At 39.9% G+C, this 15,866-nt stretch overlaps 1 protein-coding gene across 1 annotated transcript in view; it reads right to left on the reverse strand.

Annotated features, from left to right (window-relative positions):
• agbl1 (AGBL carboxypeptidase 1) overlaps positions 1-13,066 on the reverse strand; it is a 192,902-nt gene extending 179,836 nt beyond the window's left edge. Inside the window, exon 1 of the mRNA XM_078283012.1 lies at positions 12,985-13,066. Coding sequence (XP_078139138.1) covers positions 12,985-13,066 — 82 coding nt within the window. The remainder of the gene's footprint in view (positions 1-12,984) is intronic.
• Positions 13,067-15,866: the final 2,800 nt, after the last annotated feature.

A 15,866-nucleotide genomic window follows, 5' to 3' on the forward strand; every position in this document is an offset into this window, starting at 1 on the left:
ACTCCAATTTCTTCTGTTGTTTCCAAGACAGAACTATTAAATTATGTAGTAGTTATGTAGAAAATTAGAAATTAGAGGAAGGAATTCAACAAATAACTATATTATAGAACTATATGAATAATTATTGGGTTACCAAATTCACCTCTGCCTATTATTTTTCCAATAAATAGTTTATAGTTTTGCAGTTCTTTCCAGGAAACTCTTTTAGAAATTGACAGACTGATGGCGTTTTCTATATACTACATCATTTCATGGTTCTTTTCAGGAAACTTCATGCAACAGTAACCTCATAATCAAAGTATGAGTTCACCGGCTTATTCTAACCAAGTCGTGACGTTTACACGTGTCGACCCAAAAAACAAGTCACTTGTTTAACTGGGTTAAGAAGACGATTCCGAAAAAGTGTCTTGCTGACGTCGGCTATGTTTCCGTCAGCAAGACACTTTTTAGGGAAACAGAATGCAGAAACTTTATCCTATAATATGTTTTGCAGTTGCCTAGACAAGACGACTTGTGACCAGACGGTTCCTGGTTCAAATCCCGGACTGGCAGGGAAAATGTGGGTGGGGAAAGCGAATGTGAAGCAGGGTGTTGCATGGAGCTCAGTTCACCTTCCCAGGATAAATTACCTAAAAAAAAAAATCCAAATGAACAGTTTTTTCTCCATTGAGAAATAAGAGTACTTCTTTATTGACGGATTATCTTTTTTTGGCCGTGCATTTGTTTTTTGTGTTTTTTGATCATTCGCCCTACTGTGAAAGCTACACCAACACTGGCAGGGCGAGACAGAGGGGGAAGCCAAATCTGAAGTGAGGATGAGTTGTATTAGCAGGGTGGATGACAAGACAGACCGACTGCAGTGTTTGTTCTGCGTCCAGCTGCTAAACTTAGCCCAGCGAAACCATGATCTTGTTCTTCAACAAAGCCAGGAGCATTAGGAAAGGCATAGAACACCAACTCACACACATACACACAGACATCAGAATTCCTACCCTATATACTCAATGACGAAAAGGCATCGCAAACCTGTTTTCCCTCCCAGCTCAAAAATATACACTGCCCGTCAAAAGTTTAGGGACACCTGATTGAATGTACTATGTTTTTCATTCTCTTAAAGCCATTTTGATCTAAAGGCTTATGCTTAAATACTTGAAATTAGTTTCTTAGACAAATATAAATGGTGAAGTTGATCCTATGTATGAATTTCTTTCCAAAGCCTTTGCCTTTCCATCAAGGCAAAGGGCGGCTACTTTAAAGAATCTAAAATATAAGATAGTTTTGATTTGTTTAACACTTTTTTGGTCACTGCATAATTCCATTTGTGTTATTTCATAGTTTTGATGTCTTTACCATTATTCTAAAATGTGGAAAAAAGTAAAAATAAAGAAAAATGTGGCGTCCCCAAACTTTTGATGGGCAGTGTAGCCATGTCTAATTTCTTCCCATTTGCATTCCCCATTACCACACCTCTCCACCTCGGTCCATTTGCTTTGCACATTTCATCACCTCTCTGTTCTGTTCGCCACCCTGGGTTATACTAAGCACGGGGTGTTTCAGTACAACTTTGATGCAAGATCAAAGGCTCACTTCACTTTGCTGCATTAGAGCCAAAGTTGTTGCCAAAGCATTCCCTTCAACTAAACATACTACAATCCTTCTCACTCCTAGTCTAATCTCAGTATGTGAAGTATTGAGCTAGTGAATGGCCAATTATCCATCTGGTTGCTCTGATCTAGCTCTCTGATGGGGTGACAGTCACTATATACTGTATAACACAATGGCTTACCATGGTAAAAGCATTGTACTTTGGCTGTAAACAGTAATAGGTTGAGGTGCACCAATACCAGTTTTTCAGCACTGTACTTTTTACACTGATTTAACAGCTTATTGATGGACTCTCAAAAACAGCTTATTCAGAATAGATTAACAGATGAATAATAGTGTGGCAGGTAGGCAGAATAAAACAGAATGGCATTTAGCCTGCACAGCCAAGGCTCCTCTTCTAAACAACAGGTGCTATTACTATGAACTTGATAAATAGCAACATTTCAGCATTTTCATGCCAGGAAACAGTTTTCTCCTGCTGCAAATGTTTTATATTGCACCAAAGCTCATGACATTAAAGTGTGGATATCTGGAAGCTTCATTTGCCAATCTGAGTACAAGTACATGGGAGCTGAAGTGGCATCAGTCCTGATACTGCAGATAATATCATATATAGTAATAAGTTATTTTCAATGACCCAAATTGACTATGCATCCCGGGCTTTAGACCTGCAGCTAGATAACAATAGAGAAAACTTGACCAGGAAGCTCTAAGGGAAATACTACTGGTGTGTGATAACGTTACCACTCAAGTTTTTGATGGTTTAGAATTTTTTAATTGAACTGAGTTTATGGACTGAGCAAGTGTCATAACCACTGAGCTTATGGAATCCATTGAAAACCTATTGTATAATTTCAAAAATGCATTGCCATCCGTCTGAAAAATGAGCGTGTGATTGATGTGGAGAGGTTAGGTTTTCACCTCTCTCTCAAATCACAATAGATTCTTTTTTTCACTGTCCTGTCATGTCTTATGCCTGTTGTAATATTTTTCAGTGTAGAATGATTATGCGATGAATAGCGATGGAAACACATTTGCATTTATTATATCATATATAATCAATTATTATTATATATATTATATATTATTATAATTATTATATATAATAAATATTTATGCTGTGACCTTTGCAGCCAAAGTTTGTCTGTAAAATACTGTATCTGTCCACCGCAACCTCCCAGAAATATCATACACACATTGTGGTTATACTTATATCTCCATTAGCTGGTGCATTAGAATACAGACAACTGCATTTCAATACATTACATCATTTCAATACAACTGTATTGGCTTTGTTTTCATCTTCAGATAGCTTGAGATATGCTATAAAGCATCACAGAGTGGCTGGGTTGGTAAACATGAGTGTGCTGTGTGCAGTTTACTGACCTCACCTTACAGGATTTCTGGGTAGTCACACTCACTGGCGCCCCCCAGTGGCTCAACTGGTAGAGTGTGTAGCATTAAGGCTAAATATAATCGCAGCGGCTACTGTCGATCTCTAGTGAACTGTCAGATGAAGGCAAAAAATAATAACTCACTGCCATTTTGAGCTGCCAACGTGTGAAATTGCCTACTGTAGCTTTAATAATAAGTAAACTAAGCCAGGCATTCAGCCAGGCATCCTCCTCTATCACTCTCTTTATGCCCATCCTTCTCCCTTTCTTTCTGGCCCACTCTATCCTACACTCTCTCTCTCAATCCTTCATCAAGTTAAGATGGGAGTAGAGTTACCATCAACCCTATCATGGTGACACATCAGTAATGTGAGACGGCTTTAAACTGTTGAACACTCCAAAGCCTGCTATGGCACATCAACTTTTGTAAAGTGGTATGCACTTATGCACACACTCTTGGCCACGTAACTATGCATGCACACACGGACGCAACAGCTTTTCATGGCATCGCAGCCGCCTGTCATGCTCTCTGGGAAGGGACTCGCCCCAAGAGGAAGTTATAGTCATTGCTGTCATGAGTGAAACTTATATGATGGAAGCCCATAATTATGCATGCACATTTTCCCTAGAAAGAAAGGTATTGGGCCTCATTCACAAAAGCTTTTCTTAAATTCCTCTTACTTTTGTTCTTGAGAAGTGTCTATGAAAAATCAACATGGAATTCATGAAACATAGAAAACCCCTCAATTTTGTGCGTACCCTGGACACTGATTTGATTCACAGCATCTCTATCAGATGATAAGCTCACACCTAGGTGTACTCTGTGGCGTATGATGATAATTACATGATTGCTCCTGAGGGGTCTGAGGGTCGGTCAGGGCATAACCTCTATCACCTAGAGACAAACTAGTGAAGTATTACGCAATTTCAATCAGGAAGACTACCTAAATCATTCATTCATTCATGCTTTCTCTTTACCCAATCAGAGTTGGCGAACACTTTCCCTCTTTTTCCAGAGAACCAATCAGAGTTAGCCGTCACTTCCCTCTCTTTTTCAAAGAGCCAATCGTCTAAGTGACGGGAGTATAAACACCTCACCTACTATGCTATTATGCTACTCACAGAACTATGCTGTATGCTGCTGTCATTCCAGTCGCTGTGCTTACCTTCGCCCCTCCTCCACCCATCACCACCAATGTCCAGGCTCCAGAGGAACTCCCCAAGGGGACAGAGTTTCCTAATTCCTACGTCCATCCCGAATGTACTCCTAACTTCACAAATGGGAGGAGCTCCTCCATGGAGCTTACGCCAAAGTTTCCATCATGTTTCATGTCATGAATAAAGTTTTGCATTTGAGCATTCATCCTAGTCTCTCCTGATTTAAGTTAGCCTTGAGACCCTGGTTAATTTAACTTCCATTGAGTCAGTGGAAAACGTCACTTACCAATGCACTGTGCATCTCCAGCAGCACCCTGGCCAAGACGCGCGACCACCCTGCTGTTCTGCAGCACCAACAAGTCGGGAAATCACATTTAGGGGGTGTAGATTGCAGTGTTGGGCAAGCTACTTGGAAAATGTAGTGAGCTAAGCTACCAGATAATCTACATTAAATGAAGCTCCACTACACTGAAGCTATTCCCAGAGAAATGTAGTTAGCTAAGCTGCGAGCAACATGGCAAAAGTAGTTTGCTACATCAAAGCAATTTTTTTTTTTTTTTCGGGCCAACTTCATGCCAAATCAATGTTATCTCAGTGATCAAGAAAAACTGTCAGTCAAACAAATAGGCAGCAAAAAATGTTCAGTTCAATTGTTTATTATAAAAAAAAAAGCTGTGCCTTTGCGAGCAACTGCTCTTATAACAATACCAATTTGGCAACAAAAACAAAGAAAAAAACGTATGTTTGTTTGCATGTGTGTGTGTGTGTGTGTGTGTGTGTGTGTGTGTGTGTATATATATACCTGTTTGCGTGTGTATGCTCAATCTAGTGAAGACTTGGGCACATTTGCAGGATAAAGCTGTGGAGACTTACTTTAACAAACTCTTTTAACTCAACTCAAACCACAGTAGCAAAAGAATAAAGACCTGACGTGTGTTAACTGTATTCTCCTGCACCAGAGACGTCGCAGGCATCAGCCCAAGGATTGGTCTGTGATGTCACCATCATATGGAAGTGCTTCCGTCGGCTACACAGACACAGTTCCTCCGTGTATGGCGCCAGCGTCACGTACCGATCCTGAGCAGTTTTATTCCAGACCGCAGCAGAAAGGTCTGCTGCGCTTGAGTTTTAGAAATGCCTGGGAGAATGTAGCTTTTGTGGACGCTAAAACTACTTGATCAATAAAACAGCTTCGCTACTGAAAACGCTATTTGATTCAAAAACAGCGACGCTACGACCACGCTACTGAGAAATGTAATTAAACTAGTAGCGCCGCTACTTGTAGCGACGTTACTGCCCAACACTGGTAGATTGGCATCACAGATTAATTGCATGTTTATGGAATAGTATTGCTTGCTGTTTAAATTAGGAAAGACTTTTTAGATGGTGTTTTGATGCGCACGTGTGCAGTGTATTGCTCCGATGGTCTTTCGCAGACCAGCAACAGCAACAGACTCAGATAAAAAAGACATTTCCATAGAAATGTCTTTTTTATCTGAGTCTGTTCTAAAACAGAATTTCATATATTGTGGTGGCAGCTTGTTTCTCAGTGTTGGACCAATTTGTTTTTTCTTTGGTTTTTATATTATCTTTAGGGCATTTCTGCTTTGTTAGACAGTAGGGCTGTGACATTGACATTCGATAATCGATAAATTAAAAAAAATAAATGATCAATGTCACGGCCCTATTAGACAGTGCAGTTGAGAGAGAGAGGGATGACTGACGACAAAGGTCCCAGGCCAGATTTGAACCAAGGACGTCACGGTTAAATGGTACTCGCCTTAGACCACGGAGCCACCATTTATTCCAAGAGAGGAGGAAAAACCTACCTGACACTGGGTATTTAGAACAGAAAATGTAAAAGCTTTCATCCAGGGGCGGAGCTAGACTCTCAGCACAGAGGGGGCGGAGTATTCTCGAGGGGCCCTTCTGATAAAGTCATTTTAAAATTCACAACTGTAAAATAGCTGATATATCCTATCCTATCCTATCCATAAACACAAATTGTCACTTATTGATCCAAGCAAGCCAATGTCTAAGAAAACATACAGTGAAGCCAGAGCCACTTTGTCAGAGAAGCTTGTTCTGAAGAACAAAAAAAGAAAACAGGTTGCCAGTCGCGTTCAAATGTTTCAGCACCGAGGCAGTTCAGCACCACAGACACCACCACACAGACAGCTGTCTATCGGCGGTGGTGCTGAACGCCGACAGGCCAGGTGCATTGTCTCAGTACCATGTCTTTCTTACACGGGAATAACATAAACATAAAATAGACACAGCGGTCTACAACACTATACTAGGGCTGCACGATTCTGAATAAAATGACAATCTTGATTTTCTTGCTTAGAATTGAGATCACGATTGTCTCTCACGATTCTTAAGCAAAACCATTTTTATTATACACTTTTACTGCACTCTTTTGCCTGATACAGACAGAAACAACAAAAAATATGATATTGACTGTAATGGGACTGTCACATCAACTTTGCGGGTCAAATGGGCTTCACACAGAGTACACACACAATGTATAGATTAAATTCCAATGAAATTTAAATTGAATTAACGGTATTAAACTTCTCCAATCTCCAGCTGGTTTATCCTGCCATCCATACATTACATTCTGCGCACACTGACTGCACAGTGCAGCATTAACTATAGCCTTAATTACGAGTCTTTGGAAATTTACCTGGCTTCCTGAATCTTTTTTTCGGGTTGCGGATCGGTTTCGGGTCGTTGTTTTATGTGTATGAAAATGGGTCGGATGGATACATGTGTCAGATCGGGCTGTCGCGGGTTGAAAAAAACCTGACCCGCGCATCACTAACAGTAGATAACTTGTAATCGGCTGCCCTACAAACGTTAACGGTAGGTAGCATCATTACCTTGTGGTATTTAAGTAACGTTAGTGGAATTAGGTAGTTTAATTGATAACCGTATGACAATGCATTGAATTGAGTTCAAAACACGCGCTGTCGGCCTGATATGCGCTTGTTTTTTAGCAGACAAAATAGCTTAATTCAAATGCTTGATGAATCCAACACTTATCATAAAAACAATCAACTTACATCTCTCTTCTCTTATTTAGAACACAAGCTTTGAACAAGTGTTGTGTGTGTCTACTGTTCTCCGTCATGTCTCTCTCTGGAGTTGTTTTCCTTCCTGCCGGTTTCTGCCCGCTCTGCATGTGTGCATTTCGTCACATGGTGAGACGCAGTGTTGCCACTTGTTAGGAGCGCTTGATTTTATGCAATGGGTGTCCCTAATGAACATGCGGCAGAATCGTTGTCATTTAGGAATGAGATCGTATAGAGGTATGAATCGAGCCGCTCAGTAGGGGGGCCCCTACTGAGCGTGGGCCCTGGGGCGGTCGCCCCCTCTGCCCCTGCGGTCGCTCCGGTTATACTTTCATCAACTGGGTATAGGTTGAATTACTACTGTGTTAGATCAATAGAGAGTAGCAAAAGAGAGATTTATTTACATGTAACGGTGATGTATTATTACTTTAAAGCACTTTACATCACTCTTTACATCACTTTTTCTTGTTAATGTCAATCGAAAGGATCCGCTATTGCGGGTTCCTGACAATGCTGACAGCTGAGCATATTGTAGAACTCAAACTACTGAGTGCTAGAAGTTAAAGCTAGCCCTAGCCTAGTTAAAGCTAGCACTAGCCAAGATTTTTATGTAAAAAGTCTGAATCACAAAGTAGGGCTGCAACGGAGAAGAGCTTCCCATCCCCACTAGGATGCCACAGATTCACCCTATTTTCCCAAATTAAATTCAGGTGTCAGGTATGGTCACTGAACATTTCTGGGTAATGAAGTCCTTCAAACTTTAAAAAATTCAAACAGTTACCTCTCGCTGCCACTTGGGGCCGCCAAGGTGTGAAGTTGCCTAGTGCAGCTCTACAGAGGTTTCAACTTTTAGCAAAACTGCGCTTCACTTCAAAAAGTTTTTCAATATTCTTTCAATAGTTTCCCAAAGGTATCGGTTTAGTGCAGCTAGCTGGGGGGTAAAACACTGAATACTTGTCATTTTTGGGATGAAAATAGATACATTTTAAAGGTATTGAGTATCGGCACAAAACATCAGCTACCAGCAGGTTCAATACAAAAATATTTGTATTGGTTTTGGCCTTCAACAACCCATATCGGTCAAACCCTAGTTCACACTATTAATACAAAGGAGAGCTTTTATGACTGTCCAATGTCTTCTAAGGGACACATGCAGACACACACACACACACACACACACACACACACACACACACACACACACACTAGTGAAAACAGCAAGGTGACTGTGTGGGCGCGTGAGGTAACAGCAGTGAAAACAGATAGATCGACTGAGTTATGATGTACACCTGTGGCACACACACACACACGCGTACACTCACCCTACTTGCACACTCTATTGCCCTCGTTCTCACACACACTCTCGTGTAACTTCGTCCGTGACATCGCTATAGTAACGTAGCGTGTGAGAAACACACATGCATGGTCAGCAGTGCCGTACCAATGGCTGCAGAGGTTTAGGGTCAAACCATTTTACATTCCAATGCGGCCAAGGAATGTTTCAAGAGCAAAAACCACCCTAACACACATTTCCCCTTATGCTATTCTTATGATCATAGACAGCTCATTCAGTAGTTGTGAACATAAACAGCTCCTTCCCAAACATGCCATGTCCTCAACAGATGAAAAAAAAAATCTCCTCACGTTCCAACAAAGCCACAATCAACTTTGACTTTGCAATATTCAAATATAACAAGCACAAAATTTTCACAAATCCCAAATCTAGAAAACCATAAGGACTAAAGGGATGTGATATCATCAAGACACAAAACCTGAAATCAAATTCTGTTGCATCCCAACCAGGCCAGGTGGACTTTAAAAATGGATCTTTATTAGGGGAGACCGGGGCATGTCGTCACACTTTTTACTCATTGGTGTATTTTTCAGCATTGCCTTTCTACTGAGATACAATATATGTTTTTCGAGCTAGATTAAGGTGTTCTCTAAAAAATGGCATTTTTACATTTTTAATAATTTACCAAAATACGTTTTATTCAGAAGAGAATGAATGTAAATCTATTTCTAGCCAAAAAACTAATTATGACACCATGTCCTGAAATCAGTGTGACAACCAGGCCTTCCTGACAAAGGTCCCTTCCCTGAGCACACAGCTTGACTAAACCATTCAAATTTATTATCAGAATATAGCTGACCCTTGCTTTTATGTCACAATGTATAATTGTTTAGATTCCTTTATAAGAAACAAATGTGACGGGGAAAAAAACGAAGATTTTCATTACTTTCAGGTATCAAAATTGGCCTTATGTTAGAGTGTTTTGACTTAGACTGGTGTAATCAACATAGGTAACCTCTTATTAAGAAAGTAAACATTTTGGCTCTAAACATTTTGGCTATAAGTAAACATTTGGAATTTTGGTTCTAAAATATGTAGTTACAGAAATAAAACCACTGAGACAAGTTACCCATGTGACAACTGGCCCCGCTCTCCCCTACTGTATACACAGATGCAGATGGGACGTTTTTCCACCAAGCGCGACCAGCAGTACTTGGTCATACTTCTTGCTGTTGATGTGAAAATCTCACAACTCTGAAGTTGGGGATTTTCTTGTTTAAACTGAAGTTTAAGGATTACATGCTGCTCTATGGGTCGAGGAAATTTGTTCTTTACTGCCAACTTTGTTACGTTTATTAAAATGTTTGTTAAAAAGTTGTCTGCACCGTGGACCTACAATTTTGGTCTCATAACTAAAGTGGGGCAAACAAATATAGAATAGAATAGTTGAAAAATGTTTGTATGTAGTAAGACAGCACAATGCCAAATTTGATTTAATATTCAGGAAAATTTATAGAAGAAAATCTACACTGGAAAAAGCCTGAGATTCAGTAAAATTAGATAATTCCACTTTCCAGTGCAGTTTCACTTGTTTCAAGAACTTTCTTGAAACAAACATTAATATCTTTTAACAAGGCAGATCACTAGTATCAAGAAAATGACTGATTTTAAGACTCAGCACTACACCAAATGACTTGTGAAGATGGATATTTTTTGCACGTGTACAGTGTGTCCAACATTTATGGAACTGTAAATATCATGTAGGGAACCATCCCAGGTTAGGTTACTGTAAAAAACAGCTGTAATATATACTGTGTCAGAGCAACATGGCACAGCACAGAGAGACAGATAGAGAATGAGAGAGAAAGAGTAAATGCACTCTAGATTTTTTAATAGAATAATTCTGCCAAATTACTGTCAAATTTAAGTTTGCCTAACTGCTGCTGTTCTTTCTGCTGTTTGCTTTGGCAGTTTAAGAAAATCTAGAGAATTAGATTAGATTAGATTAGATTAGATTAAAACCTGCAATGAAACCTTTGTGGGGTTTTTTAGTGTCCCATGATGGTCTAAATGCTGTTTCAGAGGCTTTCCCCCCCTGACAATAATACAGTTTCAGGGGAGACACTGAATACTTTTATGTATTTTTTATTTTATTTTTTTTGCATTGAATATCTGCACAAATATTGTCAATTGGCAACTTCAATCCAAAAATATAAGTATTGGCTTTCAAACACCCATTCTGCTTCTATTTCATACTTAAAAAGGGTGATTTTCATCAAGACCTTCCATAGTATTAATGTGTACTTAACAAATCAATAATATATCAACAATTTCAGACTGCTGCTACCATGTAGATGTTATGCATCTGTATGTGGGAATGTGATGTTGTGATGTGATACGAGGTATTTTAATGTGTGCATTAAAATAAGAAATAACCTTGGAGTAAAGCCAGCGAGTATATGGTTCTTTAGGTGTGTATGGCAGGGTAAAAGTCAAAAAGCTAAAACAGGACCAGTGCTTTTAGTTCTGAGAGGTGCTGCTTATAGCAACATAACATGATACAGTAGTTGGGCAATAGGCCTAACCCACACACACACACACACATATATATACAGTACACAACTGCAATATACATGTGTTACATGAACCCGTACACACACCTACATACACAGCCATACACTCACAAGTGCACTCAAGCACACATGCACACATGCACACATACCCAAACACTCACACACACACACACTTAAAAACTACTACATTTTCTTATAGATGCCCATGTATATTGGAATTTTTGTAATGGGTTTTTTAAAGCGGTTTCCAGGGCCCAAATTCACCGAACCTACAAATGATCATGTAAACCTTCAGTTCAAGTAAGAAAAACACCAGTATTGCAGGTGTTTTTTTCCACATCTGCATCACTACTGACCTGAACTAGTAATGCACATTGTTAAATATAATGTAGGGCATTCAAGTATATATAGTAATGCATGTATAGGCTCAAACAAGCTCTACCTCTGATTACAAACTCTGATAACAAATTCTGCAATGCTGTATGTGACATTGCATGAAGGCTGTGTGAAGCATGTGATGTTTGGTGTTTTTTAGGAATGTATATAATATATAATAATATTAATATAATAATAATATATAATATAATATAATGGAGGAAGACTCGATTTCATTAAATAATTGATAAAATGTTGTTTCTTTGTGGAAATTTTTGCCCTTTTAGAAGCCTAAAGGACTGGCCTCCATTTACTACAATTGGCTGGAAGAAAGCTTCTCTGGCAGTGAGCCTGGAGAACTGCTGGTAAATTGTATGAAGAAACAATGGTTTGAGTAGATAATAACCGAATTTGAATTTTTGGGTGAACCATTCCTTTAAAGGGCAAAAGTTGTAACTCCAATGTAGATAAACCTGATTGGCCCATAGGGAGTCTGCATCATTCATGGGAGGATGACATGTTTACTGTCGCCTTGTCCAATTTTGCCATTTTTTTAAACTCGTTATTCCAATCACCAAATTCTTATCTACCTTCAGCATGATGTAGTTTGAGCAGTCGGCTATTTAACATTGGGTTACCGATTGCCATCTTCCTCTTCTCTGTTATGCCACTCATCTGACAGAGCCAAACAGAGAGAATGCACTCTCACATTCAGGACATAACAGAGTCACATAGCCAAGATGGCAAAGCTGCTTGACTAGCGTCGAAGGCATTAATCCCTGGTTTCCAGTCCGGGGCCAAACACAGGAGGCTTTCTATGACAAAACCGGGATCGTCTGGTTTCCGCAACCGCTTGCGATTCACGCTGCATCTTGTTGCCAACAGAAATTGATTTGCCAGCTTGGTTATTTGTTTCAGTGAACAGCGCTTTGATCCGAAATGTCCCGATATCGTTGCTGTCGGGTGAAAACCTTGTATCTCCAAAACAGAAACTTTTCAGGAACGACGACAAATAGCTTATTTTAAACATGACAACCATGCATTTTTGAGGTTAACCAATGAGTTTTGAAATGGTCAAAAAAAAAATAATTATGCAATAAAAATATAAAAGAAAATAAAAATAATTAAAGAAATATAAAAAATTATGACAAAACAACATATAATAATAATAATGATAATAATAATACAAAAACAGACATAAAATATAAGTTTCTTAACCATAGAGGACCATGTAATCCTTCAATTGAAGCAAAACATAACAATGGTCAGAACAAGGTTACAAGGTTTTAACATTGGGCCTGGCCATGGTAAAGCCCCGCTTGGCCCTGGTGTGGAGAAGCAGACAGTGCCACTAGTGGTTCATGTCAACCTTGGCTGAATCATCTGAATCATCTCTCTCTCTCTCTCTCTCTCTCTCTCTCTCTCTCTCTCTCTCTCTCTCTCTCTCTCTCTCCCTCTCTATCATACATACAGTACACACACACATACACTCACAGTCTGTGCTTGCTTACCTGCACAGGATGCTGGGTAGCTGCTCTTCAACTCTCTCAGAGTCCCATTCCAGGTAAAATTATTACGGCCATAACCAAACATGACTGCTGCTGTATCTCTTTACCTGTTGGTGTCTTTTATTTGACTGTTGTGATTTTTTTTCTCTGTATGTATTTGTAGATCTACCTCTGTCTCGCTGTCCGTTTCTCTCTCTGCCTGTCTGTCTGTCTCACTGACCCAGCCAACTAAGGATTAAATGGATAGACAGGCAATAAAAAAAAAAAAACGGATTCCCTTCCCTCCCTTCCTTCACTTCTCTCCTCTCTGACAGCAAGTGTGAGGGAGTCCCAAGCCGGTGTGCAAGAGAGAGAGTTAGAAGAGGGGGAGAGAGAGAGAGAGAGCAAGCACCGCTTATATGCACCTGGCTGAGTTTTAAAAATGCCCTTGTGCCATTCGCCTGCCCATTGGAGAGAAGCCCAAATGTCAAACAGCAGTGTGTGTGTGTGTGTGTGTGTGTGGGGGGGGGGGGGGTAAGTGAATGTATAGCCCCTGTGTGTGTGCGTGTGTGTGTGTGTGGTATAAAGTGAACAGTGCGCCATGTGTGTGTGTGTAAATCACCCCTGTCAACAGTATGAGTCGGAGGCTCCACTGTTTCCCACTGACAAGCTGCTGTGAAAGACATCAAACTGAAGATGGTGTGTGTGAGAGAGAGGGAGAGAGAGAGAGAGAGAGAGGTGAACGGAGAGAGTGGAGGGAATGCATTTGCGGTGTTCATTTGTCTTTGAAGGGATTCCAGGGGTATAGCGTTGCACCCCCCCCTCCCCTCGCTGCCCTGCAGTGCTACATAAATAGTCCCAAATTCAAAATAGGCATAAACGGTGCGCAATAGACACACTTGGGTCCCACAAATATTCACTTCCAAGTCAGGCTGGCTTTTGTGAGGAGCTTGAAACTGAACATGTATCATTCTGAATCACTGACAATATTTATACATGCATGCAATTCATTACCGCTTACTATGTATGCCATGCTGGATGCAATGTGTCACTGTTAGTACCGAGCCGCCCACTGAGTTAAAGCTGCACTAGGCAAGATTTTTATGCCAAATCCAGCCGTCTTCTCAGTCTAAATAAAGAAGTGGGGCTGTAACAAAGTGTCCCATCACCACTAATTGACATGTGTAGATTGCTGAATCTCTATATAGAATAGAACAGAATAGAATAGGCCTCAAAAGATTATGACCAACTACCACAGTCAATTCAGAAATGCGCAGATCAATGACTCAAAATCCTGCAGTCACTTACCTGATATCTGAGCATGTGCTGCTAAGTATTAAGACTTTATTTACATACATTTTCACAACATATGTTCTTCAATGACATATATGGAAACCACATGAATAAAAATATTGTAGCTTTTAACCAAATATGTACACATATGTACAATATATGGAGGAAATGTATGTCAGGATTACAAAAATGGCCAATTTTGTATATGTTCTATGCATTTACATGTACATTACATACAGTACATGGTACAGAAATACATTTGACATGGATTATATTCACATATTTTGAAGGGTGGCACGGTGGCTGAGGTTAGCATTATCACTTCTCAGCAAGAAGGTCTGATTCCTGGCCTTGGTCTGTGATGGATTAGGTTGTCTCCCTGCCTTCCCACAGTGCATGCTGGGATAGGTTCCAGCCCACCGTGACCCAATTTGGGAGTAAGCAGGTAAAGAGAACGAATGTTTTAAATTATGAGCTCATCTCAGGATACATTATTCTTCAATATATTTACTATTACTTTAAAATATATCTGTTCATCCCAGGACACATTGTACATAAATATTTGTACTTACAGGTGAAAGGATAATTCCGGGGCCTCATTTTCCTAATCTCTGCCATCATGATGATTGATTGTGTTGAAAATTTCATCACTTACTTCACTGCAGAGCTTTACGTACCTCCAGTTCATCAGAAGTGCTGCTCTCCGATACACACACACACACACACACACACACACACAGGGCCAATGTAATCTCCAACAGTAGAACCCAAAATGCAGTTAAAACACAATAACACCCACACTGCAATGGCACCTGCCTGCAGTGTTCGATATGTCATTTTAAAGCTACTACCAGTAGAATTTGAAAGTTGTTGACTTTGGCGACCCCTTGAGTCCCTTAGTGGTAGTTTTTTGTATCAGCTGTCCCAAATTGTCATAATGTAATCAGAATAATGAATAAATGAGAACATTACACAACACACATGATATCTCAGACATGACTGGTCCAATATTGACGAAACTTGGATGGATGATGCATTTCTGCACTGTGTTCTGATATTTAAAAAATGACACTTTTGGGGACGCTATAATTAAAGGTAAAAAAATTCAAACTTTGAAAGGCCATAACTGCTACACCACTGGTCCAATTTTGATTAAACTTGGAGCGATGATGTATCTTGTTACTGATTGTCCTAAGGGGCACCTGCTAGCGCTGGTATGTTCGAGTCTTTTTGTTGATTCGTTCATGTCGAGTCAGTACATCTAAATGAATCAAACTTTAGAGTTTTTGGGGTTTTTGAGCTTTTTCTTAGATCGTTTCTGGGCAACTCGAGAACCCGTATGAACGGCTCGCTCAATGAGGAAGTAGTAGTACATTGTTGAGCGAGCCGTTCATTCAGGTTCTTGAGTTTTAGTACATACGTAACCCCTATACTGAATACTCAAACGACTCGACATGGCAGTTGTATTGAACGCTCGAGATGCTGCTAGTCTCAGACAGCTTGCAGATAGTGATTTGAAAGTGAAACTACAAAACCCGAATGAACAGCTCACTCAACAATGCACTACCTCCCCAAAGAGTGGGTCTGAAAGTGCAATGTCTTGTTTATGAAGG

This window comes from Centroberyx gerrardi, chromosome 4 (assembly GCF_048128805.1).
Source record: "Centroberyx gerrardi isolate f3 chromosome 4, fCenGer3.hap1.cur.20231027, whole genome shotgun sequence".
In the NCBI taxonomy this organism is placed as follows: domain Eukaryota; kingdom Metazoa; phylum Chordata; class Actinopteri; order Beryciformes; family Berycidae; genus Centroberyx; species Centroberyx gerrardi.